This window comes from Notothenia rossii, assembly GCF_949606895.1.
Source record: "Notothenia rossii genome assembly, chromosome: 4".
NCBI lineage: Eukaryota > Metazoa > Chordata > Actinopteri > Perciformes > Nototheniidae > Notothenia > Notothenia rossii.
This window is the reverse complement of record NC_136902.1, coordinates 20,492,241-20,504,931: the sequence shown is the minus strand read 5'-3', so window position 1 is coordinate 20,504,931 and position 12,691 is coordinate 20,492,241. Positions and strand designations below refer to the sequence as shown.

At 38.7% G+C, this 12,691-nt stretch overlaps 1 protein-coding gene across 1 annotated transcript; it reads left to right on the top strand.

The window, feature by feature from the left end:
• Positions 1 to 1,258: 1,258 nt before the first annotated feature.
• Positions 1,259 to 7,514, top strand: LOC307036984 (proliferation-associated protein 2G4-like). The gene is made up of 13 exons (XM_079677676.1): positions 1,259 to 1,627; positions 3,502 to 3,630; positions 3,714 to 3,819; positions 3,933 to 4,002; positions 4,108 to 4,200; positions 4,292 to 4,355; positions 4,465 to 4,543; positions 4,638 to 4,716; positions 4,806 to 4,939; positions 5,042 to 5,136; positions 6,177 to 6,304; positions 6,390 to 6,443; positions 6,539 to 7,514. Exons 1-13 carry the CDS (start codon positions 1,540 to 1,542, stop codon positions 6,596 to 6,598), a joined length of 1,179 nt encoding a protein of 392 aa, XP_079533802.1. The 5' UTR covers positions 1,259 to 1,539; the 3' UTR covers positions 6,599 to 7,514.
• The last annotated feature ends 5,177 nt before the right edge of the window (positions 7,515 to 12,691 follow it).

Sequence of the window (12,691 nt, the reverse complement as noted above, 5' to 3'; positions counted from 1 at the left end):
TAAGTGTCTTGGAATCATAAACACACATTGAAATCTCTTAGAATCATAAACACAAATATTATAAATATCTTAGAATCATAAATAAACATATAAATCAAAAGCTCAAAAATCAGGCATATCTTGCCTCAAAACGATGCAGAAAAACTAGTCCATGCACTTGTTACTTTAAGGCTGGATTACTGTAACTCTTTATTATCAGGGTGTACCAAGAAGTCAGTTAAGTCGCTTCAGCTGATTCAAAATGCTGCAGCACGTGTACTAACCAGAGTTAGGAAAAGGGATCACATTACTCCTGTTCTGGCTGCCTTACACTGGCTCCCTGGCCTATAGAACACAGGATAGCATTTCAAATTCTTCTTCTCGCCTAAAAAAACCCTTGATGGGCAGTCGCCATCTCATTATACCCTATTGTCCTACTAGGGCATTGCGTTACAAGAAAGCAGGTTGTTGGTTGTTCCTAGAGTCTCTAAAAGTACAATGGGAGCCAGAGCCTTTTCTTATCAAGCTCCAAATTTGAGTGCTCTTAAGACCTTCCTTTTTGATAAAGCTTAGAGCTTTTGATTAGATTCAGCCCCTATAGTTTTGCTGCTATAGGTTTAGATTGTCGGGGGACACCTTACTTCTTCCTTCTCTCTGTCTATGTCTATACCTGTGTACTCTCATGTTCCGAATAACCCAGCTTCCCCAAATGTCTTTTTGGTGTCTATCTACGCCGGGATCCTGAGTCGTGGCTGATCCTGTTTCTGTGGTCTTGGATCATGAGTCCTGGATGGATATCCTCGTGGAATCATCTTCTTATTATAGACACGTGCATTTCCAAACATTTGGACAACCTGTTGTTAATGTATTATCTTTTCAATTTACACACGGCATCTGCACGTCTGTCCGTCCTGGGAGAGGGATCCCTCCTCTGTTGCTCTCCCTGAGGTTTCTCCCATTTTCCCCTTTAAACTGTGGGTTTTCTGTGGAAGTTTTTCCTTGTACGATGTAAGGGTCTAAGGACAGATGGTGTCATATTGTCATACTGATATTCTGTACAAACTGTGAAGTCCACTGAGACAAATGTAACATTTGTGATATTGGGCTATATAAATAAACATTGATTGATTGATTGAAAGCACATGTATGGTACATACACAGTATCAGCTTGTCAATCAATGTTGCTTCTTCCATACCATAGGAATTAAGTGACTCATGTGAGTAAGTGATTAGCAAAGACTGCCATAGCCAGAAGGAAGACTTTAACAGCGAGTATACTTTGCTGTTGGCTATGAATACTTGTCCATGGTTTAATTTTAAACACCGATGATGTGATTTAAAATATCACCCTTGCCTTTTTCGGGTGTAACGCGACGAGGAAAACGCTGCTATGCCGTGAACTATCTTGACGGTAAAGTGTGTCTTGGGCAGCAGGCGGGATCTAGAGCTGTGCTGCTGGAGTCGGGCGGGCCGATCGGAGAGCAGCGTGGTCCGTACTGTGACTGACTGACAACCGCCGGGCAAAAAGTTACTCTTGACTTCGCAGACAACACTGCCAACATGTCTGGAGATGACGATTCACAGGAGCAGACCATCGCTGATGACTTGGTGGTCACCAAGTATAAGATGGGGGCCGAGATTGCGAATCGTGAGTGAAATGCAGCTTTAACGCACCGTTTTGACTGTCCATAAGTATCAGGACCCGTGTGATGTTAGCTAGCAGTGTTAGCTAGCAGTGTTGGCTAGTCATACCCAGGCAGCTGCTGTGCCATGTGCCGCATCAGTACCAACTGCAGATCATATTAGATAGCGGGCCTTGTTTTAATATCAATACAGCATAACGCTTGTTATAGCTTGTAATGTTAGGTCGAGTTTTTATTTAACACAGCCCATATTTGTTAAAGGACCCTTTGCTGTCAACTTAGCCTGGTGAGCTAGCTGAGCAGCTATGTGGCTTAGCTACCTCACTAGCAAACGTTAGCTAGCTTCGACTGCTAACATAACGGATAACAATGACAAGTATACAATTGAACAACAATATGGGCTTGTTTCAAATACTGAGTAGCCGACATTTAAATTTAAACATACAGGGCTTTCAAACTGAGATATATAAAAGTGTTATGTAACTTGAGAAACTGGAAATCTTGTTATTTTATAAGGTGTCATTTAAAGTCAAAAGTAAGTAGTATAATCTAGCGTGAGTTAAATACCCACTACTGCCTGTCCAACTAAAATTACGTATTGAACTAAATCACATTGTACATTTTTAGTAACCAACATGAATCGCAAACGTTGCTAAACATGCTTTCATTGCTTGTGGTTCAAACAAATAGTGTTTTCAAGACCACGTGTATGCAGCACACAACATCATTAGTGTGGAATAAATAGTTTACCTTGAAGTTGTTTTGTATGTGTTTACAATCTTAATCCAACAAACCTAAAAGCATCAGTCTTTTACATTTAAAGCTTAAGGCATATCAATATTTCAGAATTTTTTTTTAGCATTCAAAACACAAATATAACATTTTTACATTTGATTAACCAAGTTAAAAGGCATGTTAAAACACGCCTTTTCACATTGAACATCTTAACACTCAAATGTTACACACACTCACACCTGTCAGCTACTCTACAGTCTTTGTTTGGCAAGCCAACAGTCTAATGAACAGCTGACCTTCGCCATTTAAATACACCGATAGTAAAACCTCCACGTGTTAGCCACAGTTAATCTGAACTAAACTAATGTCGGATAATTTATTTGTGTTGCTAGGGAAACACTTAACTTTAGCCTTAACATATTCAATGTTCCAATTATCCTGGTCTTTACGGAAAGAACATCATGTGGCTCACTGTATACATTTTAGTGACTGTCGGTTTTCATTCCCAGTCTGTCCTTGGACCTCTGCTAGGTTGTGGAGATTCATTCTGTAGGGTCTTTACATCAGTGTTGCATAAATGACACCGTGTGTCCTTTTGATTTTGTATTGACATTTATCACAGCTGACCTACTTATCTGAGGTTAAGACATCTAATTTACCGCTTGCATTATGCTGTTTCAAGCTGATGTACAGCTGTCAGACAATCTGTCAGATGTTTGTTTTCTACTTGACGTTGCTCCAGTTTAGTTGTTCACAGTGTAATGATGCTCTAATGCTGTGGACACACACAAGCCCTTAATTGAAACTTGAACAGTGAGCAAGAGCCTTCTTTTAACTAACCGTGCTATGTTTCCACAGTGTGTGAGCCTGTTTAATACTGCTGGAATGATTAGGGATTAATCAAAGAAATAAACAGAAAATATATTGTTTAGAACTGGGGGTTAGGCGAATAAACTTTTAGAAAATCTTCTTGGAAATTTCATAAATTATGTTTTGTGGAACAAAAATATTAATCAACTGCCCTAAACATAATCATTCAAATAAACAATAAGGCAAATAATCATCAGCTGCAGCCCATATGTACTCGCTTACTGACCTACCATTTTTACTTCATCATGTCTCCTTTTTCTCTCTCGTCCTGCAGAGGCTCTGAAGACAGTGGTCGAGGCAGCTCTGCCTGGAGTCTCCGTTCTCAGCCTGTGCCAAAAGGGAGATGCCTTTGTCATGGCAGAAACGGGGAAGATCTTCAAGAAGGAGAAAGACATGAAGAAAGGTATGTCTATTGTTTCAGTTCATCACCAGTCATCATCAATGTCTCTGTCAGCACTCCTCATTCACCCTCTTTCTCTCTCGCAGGAAGTGCTTTTCCTACTTGTGTGTCGGTTAACAACACCGTATGCCATCACTCCCCTCTGAAGAGTGACCCTGATGTCATACTGAAGGACGGAGACGTTGTCAAAATGTAAGCTACAAAATGTCTCCCTTGTCCATCCTGTGAACTAGATACACGATAGATTATATTTGGTTTGCAGATACTTTCTCTGGCTCATGTTTTCCTGTTCTGTTTGTACACAGTGATCTGGGTGTGCACGTTGATGGCTTCATCTCAAATGTGGCTCACAGCTTCGTTGTTGGAGTGACCAAGGTTTGTCGCCAGCGTTGAATTATACGACACCATTAATGGCTAGTAAAACTTTGCTACGTGACCTCTTATATCTAACTAATAAATGTTCCTTTTGTGTCACTTCAGGAAACCCCACTGACTGGACGCAAGGCTGACGTCCTAATTGCGGCGCACCTGTGTGCTGAGGCTGCTATTCGTCTTGTTAAGCCAGGAAACAAGGTAAAACTCACCCGCCATCACCACTGACAAAAGCAACACCCTGACTTTTTTTAAATTCATCTAATAAATATCATTTCCTCTCTTCCATCAGAACTCCCAGGTCACAGACGCCTGGAACAAGATTGCAAAGTCATTCAAGTGCTCCCCTATTGAAGGTGGGTGTTTATGAACATTTGGCACCTTCAATCCTTGTGATTCCAATGGTATACATTTCCGAATGTCATTTGACCAGCTTGACTCAGCATATTCCTTCAATGTGTGCAGGGATGCTGTCCCATCAGCTCAAACAACATGTGATCGATGGGGAGAAAACAATCATCCAAAACCCAACAGACCAGCAAAAGTGAGTTCACTCAACCACTACTTCCTGTCTAACCTAACATTGAACCGGATGGGCGTTTGTAACAGTGGATGATTTTGTCCCTTTGTTTTTGTAGAAAGGACCATGAGAAGGCTGAGTTTGAAGTGCATGAGGTATATGCAGTGGATGTGCTCATCAGCACTGGAGAGGGAAAGGTGAGAGGAAACTTGGTGTAATGTGATTTGTTTCTCTTCATTTTTACAATTTCTTAAAAGCACATCTAATATAATGTTTTGCAACATAGGCAAGGGATGGAGGTCAGAGGACCACCGTCTACAAACGAGACCCCAACAAGGTATACGGCTTAAAGATGAAGACATCTCGAACATTCTTCAGTGAGATGGAGAGGCGCTTCGATACAATGCCGTTCACTCTGAGGTAGCTTCTCAAAACTAAACATCAATTATTTCACTTGAATTTTTCTTTTAAAAAACAGAAGTTTCACCCACTCATTATTCTTTTTTTTGTTTGCGTCACCAGAGCGTTTGAGGATGAAGGCAAGGCCAGGTTGGGTGTGGTGGAGTGTGCCAAACATGAGCTTCTGCAGCCTTTCAACGTGCTGCATGAGAAAGAAGGTGAGGGGAACATGAAGGGCTGTAATTAAGCGCTTAGTTGAAAAACAATCGTATACGTTTGTTTATATGGGAACAAAATGAAGTGAAGTCTGAAAGTTTCTTTGGAAAATGTTCCTATACCTAAATCTGTCGGCCAGGGTGATTTATTATTTGCTTAACCTTCTGGCTTTGAGCAACTAGTGGTCCATACACAGAATTCGATCCTCTGGTATTTGACCTCCAAATAAATAGAAAATGGCATCCTGAAGTTAACAGGAAGTTCAGGGAAACATCAGTTCATATTAAGAGTTCCATTTAAGACATTTCTTGTTGATAAATAGAATTGTCCATAAAAGGACAAAAGAAAATGGTGAAAGCGTCCAAAAGAATTTCTCTCAGCCCAAGGTGACTTCTTCAATCGTCAGACATATTGTACTAAAGAAAATATATTATATAAGTATTTTCTGTCCCATGGAAAATAAAGTATAGGGGTGTCCTCAAACTGTCAGACTGTATTATATTGTATTTCTATGTCATTGGTACCTGTAGCAGTACGTGACATTGAAAGGGTTTGCTTCCTTATTGTCATTCTGCAAAAGAATGAAGTCATTTGCAGTTTTTAAATTAAAGAATTTTTTGAAGAGAAGCATATTCATACATTCTTCTGATTGGCAGTGTTGATAAGACTCTACCTGTCTCTTCTGATATGCAGTTCGAAGGAAAGTCATAATAAATAAGATTTCATTTTATTCTGTTAACTAACAGCCCTAGTGTATTTTTATATTTGTTGTTCAAAATGTAGCATTATCAGGGAAGAACCGGGTGTTTTCCTCTTGTCATGTCAATGGAAAATGGGTTTGGGATGCAGAAGACTTCCCCGCAGTGACCGTAGTCTCGAGCCTGACAGTACCTGTAGGACGAAGGCATTGACTGTAGAGTCTGTTCTAGAGATATCTGTACAATTGTGTCCATGTCTTATTTTGCCCTGTGAACTGTAACATTTAGATTTCTAAGCTTGAGTCAGACCGTTTAATGTAACTTTCAATCCCTTCTTTGTCCAGGTGAATGTGTTGCCCAGTTCAAGTTCACCGTGCTGCTCATGGCCAATGGACCTCTGCGAATCACAAACAGCCTCTTTGACCCAGACCTCTACAAGTCTGAGCATGAGGTTCAGGACGAAGAGCTGAAGGTAAAATGTGCTACATCTCAAAGCCATCATGTGTTGTTTTGTTTGAGGATATGAGTCATTGTTGTTTTGTTTTTTTCATTTTAAGACTTTGCTTCAAAGCTCAGCCAGCCGCAAGACTCAGAAGAAGAAGAAAAAGAAGGTGAGTTACAGGGCAGCATCAAAAAATACTTGCTCCAAATGTTTTCCTTTATTACATTTCTATCATTGTTAATATCTGTATCTTTTTTATCAAAGGCTACAAAGACTGTTGAGACTGCAACCGGACAGGCAATGGAGACCGAAGCTGCAGAATAAATGTGTCTAGCAGACGTGTGATGACCCAAAGAACAGACGTCATGAATCCTTCTGTCCTGGACTCCCAGCTGTCTGAGGCACTTGCGGGCATAGCCGCTGTGAATACCTCTGAATCTAACTGATGTCAGTCTGGGATGATGCTGCTCCTAAATTCTGTCACTCCACCTATAACACACACACACACACACACACTTGTACATCCCTAGTAAATCTCATTGTCCTTGAGACAGCCTCTCCTCTTAACAGTGGACAATTCTGCTACAAAAGAGGATGTTTTGTGAAAGGGCATAATAGTCACTGGAACATTTTAACCATTCGACTCTCCTTGAGCCTTCGTCCCTTTATCCACATAACTGTAGTGAAAGATGGAAAATAAAATGAGTTTGACAGAGCGGCCAAGGATGATGAATGCACAATTCTGTGTCAGTGTATTTTGTGTGGCATTTGGATAAATTCGTTGAGGTCCTAAAACTGAAGCCATGCATTTTGAAATGAGTTTTGACTTGTCGTGGGCAGAAATGTGTAACACCTGTCTTGAACCATGAAGTTTTAAGCATGACATCATTATTATTGATTGACATTAGTCACATTAATTACTGCATTTATACTGCTCTCGCTTAGTCCGTCTACTCTAGTACATTGTGTACTCTTCTAGGAATAAACTTTAGGTTACTCTGCTAACAATTTCTCAAGCTGACAACTGAAGACCTTGTAGTTGAGCAATTTAACAAGAAAATATTTCTCAGTTGTGGATGGTCTAACTCCTGCCAAGGGTTCAGCATTCAGTTTTCTGGTGCCACCATCGAGTCTGTGTTTACATAGGAACTCCATACCTGATGATATATGGATGATTTTGTAAAACAAATCCTAGTTTCAGAGACTATTTTTGGAGACATTAAAAAGCCACCTGACATCATTTGTGTAGTTGTGTCTTTGGACTGCGTGTGTTCACCTTATTATGCTGGGGAAAAATGTGTTTTTTTATGATTTTGAATACTAATGATCAACCCTCAAATAAAATGAATTCTATTTCATTGCATAAATCAGTCATAAACCATAAGATTGGTACAGGGTAAAAAGGGTTATGAAATAAGTAAGGAATCATCTATTATGAACACGTTATTGGGGAATATGACCACATATACGGCATAATTAGATATGCTTTGATAAGATAATTTTTTGATATTAAAATCCTAAACTTTAAAATATACTTAAAATCTGAATCAGGATACAACAGTTTAACAACCAGCATTAACGTGTGTACTACAAACACACTGTTGGTATGAGAAAAGTCTGTAGAATGTATTTTAGACTTACTGAGGTTATGATGAAACTAAAGCTATATCATATTGGTTTTTTGATTGAAAACTTAATTAAATCCTTCACCACTGCCAGGAAAAATATTTTGGGTAGAAAAAATTCAGAAGCGTCAGTATTTAGTTCTGACGCTTGTGTTCGTTGTTGGTCTGTAAGAGCATACTATGCCTAAAAATACAGAAACGTGTATAAAAAGAAATTCAGACACACACACAACAGTTTAAATATAAAAATACCACATGACTGTTATAAATGCTAGCTATGGCCCTAAAGACAATATATTTGAATCAATATAGTATTACTAATCACCTGAGAAAAAATCTCTACTAATATAAAATATGTCCTAATTTATTTTTATTTTTTATAATTTATCATTTAAATCTGCACAGTACAAAGTTATGAAGAAATAAAATATAAACTGGGTGAAGATCAGGTCAAGATACATGCAAATCACATAAAAGGCTACAGTTATGGCTTGACGCGGAGCTGTATAATAGAATTATAATATAACTATATTATATTTTATTATAACTATCTATATGGTGCTGGCTTGACGTACCTAGTATTTTTCTTTCCAGAAAACTACATTTCCTATATTTTCCCGCGGTCACATTAAGATGACGTATGAAAACCACTATAAAAACGACGTCGCCATGTTTTGACGGTCTTCCTGCAGACGGTTCCCTAGCGTTCGGTAGGTGAGACTTTAGCTGCTGATCACAATCCATGTGAATCATGGTGTTTTTTAATCAATCCAACTAATCCTTCTCATGTTTCCTTCTCTTTTCAGTCTTCTCATCTCGGCATGAGAGCTAAGGTTTGTACTTCATGTCTGTATGATTAAATAATCATTGTTCCTGGTGATGCTAACATTAGTGAGCTAGCCAGTTTGAGCATGTCAACGGCCCAGCGCGGCATTCTCACTTGCTTTTAGTTGTAACAATTGTATTATGCCATTTGTATGTGTAGTTGAACAGCCGTTGCAAACATGTGCATGTCTTTTTAAGAAAATGCACATAATTTAACCAAGTCATTTAACGTCGTCTTTCTTATTTTTTTTGCAGTGGAGGAAGAAGCGCATGCGCAGGTAAGACTTAATGGCGCATGTTTTTTAATGCAATGGTATCGGAATCAAAATACCTTTGTTCGTCCCACATAGGCGACATTTATATTGCAGCAACTAAAGAGTGAAATATCGCTTAACAATAATTAAGAAGTATGCCTAGAGTTAGAGTAGAAATAAGACAATTTACAAAATACACATCAAGTCTACCAAATACAAGTTACAACATGTTGAAAGATTTTAGTCTCATTGCATCTTGTAAACCTTTTTTTCAGACTGAAGCGTAAAAGGAGGAAGATGAGGCAGAGGTCCAAGTAAGCTGTTTTCTCCGCCATGGCTGTGGCAGCACATGTGGTGAAACGAGCAGCCCGGTGAGCAGCAGCTGAAGACCCAGGCCAGGACCCTCCCGGTGTGAAGTCTTGTCAGTTGGGCCCATCCTAACAACAGGAGCCCATCCCAACACGAGGCGGCGGAGCTGCAGCAGCTGACACATGCTGGAGCGCTGATTGAAGACTTGCTGGATAACAGGCTTTTCCTCGGGGACATTCTGGACTCATTATTCTTAATTCCTCAACTTTTGTTTATACTGTGATTAAAGGTTTTGGTTTCTAAATAACTAGCAGATCTTGGTTTTTACTAGCTGTTTGCTTTCAAGGAAGGTGCCTTTACCAGGTGTTCCTATAATCTGTAGTAGTACTTTGATATTTCATTTGCTTAAAAGTAGACTCACTACAGTGTAAATGTTGAGAAGTACTGTTTAAAATCTTAAAGGATCAAAATGCACTGTAGTCTTCAATAGTACTCACGCTGAATGACTAATTTCAGAATTGTCCCAGTGGGTTAGGTATGAATTGTGTCCATCACTTTAGTGGTGCAGAACTCGCAGAGGTAACTCAAGTTAATAACTTTATAAACATATGGGTTGCTTAATCTCTGCTGATGCAGTGTATATGTATTAAGACAACTATTCCAAATGCTAAGATGTGTAGAGTTCAGACACTGCAGTGCTTGTCCATGTGTGATGGTTAAAAGTGTTTTGAAATCACAAAAGTCATATTGGCAACAAGTAACCGACTGCTTCAGTGAAACTGACCAGTGGTTAAAGTTGTCAAAACATCCTTGGGTAAAAAAAAAATAGTCTAGTATTTGTAATGGATCCTCTTATGAGTGGGGCATCATTTCAGCCACTAAATATAGTTCTAGGCAGTTGAATATGCAAGAATATGGTATCTGATTGAAAGCTGTGGGTGAATTTCTTAAAATCATTTCAGATTCTACCCACATCCTATGCCTCGAGTGGGTGTGTGAATGCTTTAACCTTTTTATGAGGCTCAGTCAAAGGAAAAACCACTCTAATATTGCATTTAACCTTGAAGGCAGTCCAATCATTCATCCTGTCCTGAGCCAAGGTGATTTGAATCAGGCTGTTACTGGAATAACATTTAAAAAAACAGATTGAATTTATTTTCTTTTACAAACTGATTCTCTTTTACATGAACTGTGAAGAGAATTCAGATTTCTTTAGTACACTATATGTATTACATCATGTTTGATGGAACCACAAGACATGCTTCCCCTATTAATGCAGAAGTAAGTACAATGCATTCTAAAACGGAAAACACAGTTTCAAAACAGGAAAATCTAAAGACTTGGATCAGGTCTTAAGACATGACTTATCCTGTCAGGTATAAATGACTGATGCACAATATCATCATCTGTAGCTGTAATTAGATTTACGACCCTTGTGTTTTCTCATCTGCTCAGGTGGTGTTAATGAAAGTGTGCTGGCCAAGCTCCAAGAGATCCTGTCTCTTAGCAGTGACCTAAAAAGTGGAGCATAGGATTATGTAACACAAAGAGCACAGACTCAACACTGCTTACATCTTCTCGATCACTCAAGGCAGAATGTAATTTAAGTTAGTGATTTTTACAGGCCCGTTCAACAGATGACAAAACTGTTGTCTGGAGGCAACATGGCCAAGTAAACACTTAACATTAATTATTCAATCTAGCTTCTTATAGCCTTACTTTCTATCTGTACTTCAATGGTATCCAAATATCCTCACTTCTGATAGCCTCTGCTGAGTTTGCAACTGCAGCCTCTGAAAACATAAGTTGTTGACCAGTGAGTTTTCTCTCGTATATGTGCTCAGAAATTAGCTGTAAGAGTATACATTATTCTCTTTAAATAGGCTGTCTTGCAGTTTCACTATATAGCTCTTACTTCACTCAACACATTTGGTAAATACAGGATGCTTTTTACATGAGGGAAAGGTTTTAGCTTATACATAAGCATGAAAGTATTGATAACTGGAATGCTAGCTATTTCATGAAAAGTAGTTACTAATTGTTATACATTCATACAATATAACATCAATAATTCCTAGGGATAGAAATTATTTTGTCTATCAAATTAACAGTTTTTTAAATACATATGCAACGTTGACTTTAAATCCATGTAAAGACTTATTGGAAAATACGAATCAGACCTGTTCTTGAACTTTGCCCTGTGTTTAATTTTTGTACATGTATTATTTCAACATCACAGATAAACACATCATCCTGTGACTGCTACTTCTGCTTGCAGAGAACAAAACAGCTGTTTTCATTAGAACTGTTTCATTATTGAGACGCAATCATAATGTATGGTTGTTCCTTGTTGCATTGCCTAACAGGTGAAATGTGTGTTATAGTTGCCTTCTGTGCGCTTTGGGGCGTTTTTGTGATTGCTACAGATTTCTATCAAACAGTCCAGTGAGTCATGATGTTACTGCAGAAAATAGAAACTAATAATGTGAAAGCATAAGAACATATTCTTAAACAATTGGCATTTTACAGATAGATCACTGACCAGTTTACTGCCAACATACATATTGTATAAATTGTAGTTGTAAACAACGATCCTGTCAGATTTGGAAGTTTAAAAAGACTAAGGGGGCCAGATAGCCAATATGTTTTATGAACACAGTCAGCTGCCAAGCAGAGACAAAACACAGTCATACCAGTTTGGAGGTTTACTATATCAACAACACAAACATGTGACAGACAAGGCATTACAATGTGGTCCAAATGTAGCACCAAGCTGTTACTATCTTTTTACAACAACAATATTTAGATTTATCTGCACAATTATTTAAAGAGCCTTTACAGCCTATACATTTGTTGCATTACACAATCTTAAAAATATATAATCCTATCACTGAATATCCTATTAAACCATCAAATCAAGACATTTTAATTATGTGTAAGCCTGTTTCAGCCTTTAGGCCCTTACTGGTTGTTGGTGTTTAACTGAATGCTTGGCTCTGTCCTCATGTGTCTATTTAGATAACGTTTTAGGCCTCTGTGCATATAAACCTTCAGCTGTAATGCATTGTATCTAGGCAACCTGCTGTTTCAGTCGCTTAGCTTAATGAAGCTATGAATGAAAAACAAGGAAAACCACCTCCCAAAATGTACCTGAATGACAAATCCTAAACTGGGCTATTGTAGACCGACCTGTAATGTACTGCGTAAACATTGCGTAGTGACCTTTTGTGCAGACCATGACTCTGCCGCTTGGATTTTCTTTTTAAGACGCTTATCACCACGGCAGCTGATGAATGAACATCCATAAAGCAGGAAGATTACACCTTTCTGTCAACAGACCTGTTGGTGCTGTTACGCTCAGTTGTAAAGCTGCTGCAGAGGACATGAGCGCTTGCGCATGCGGC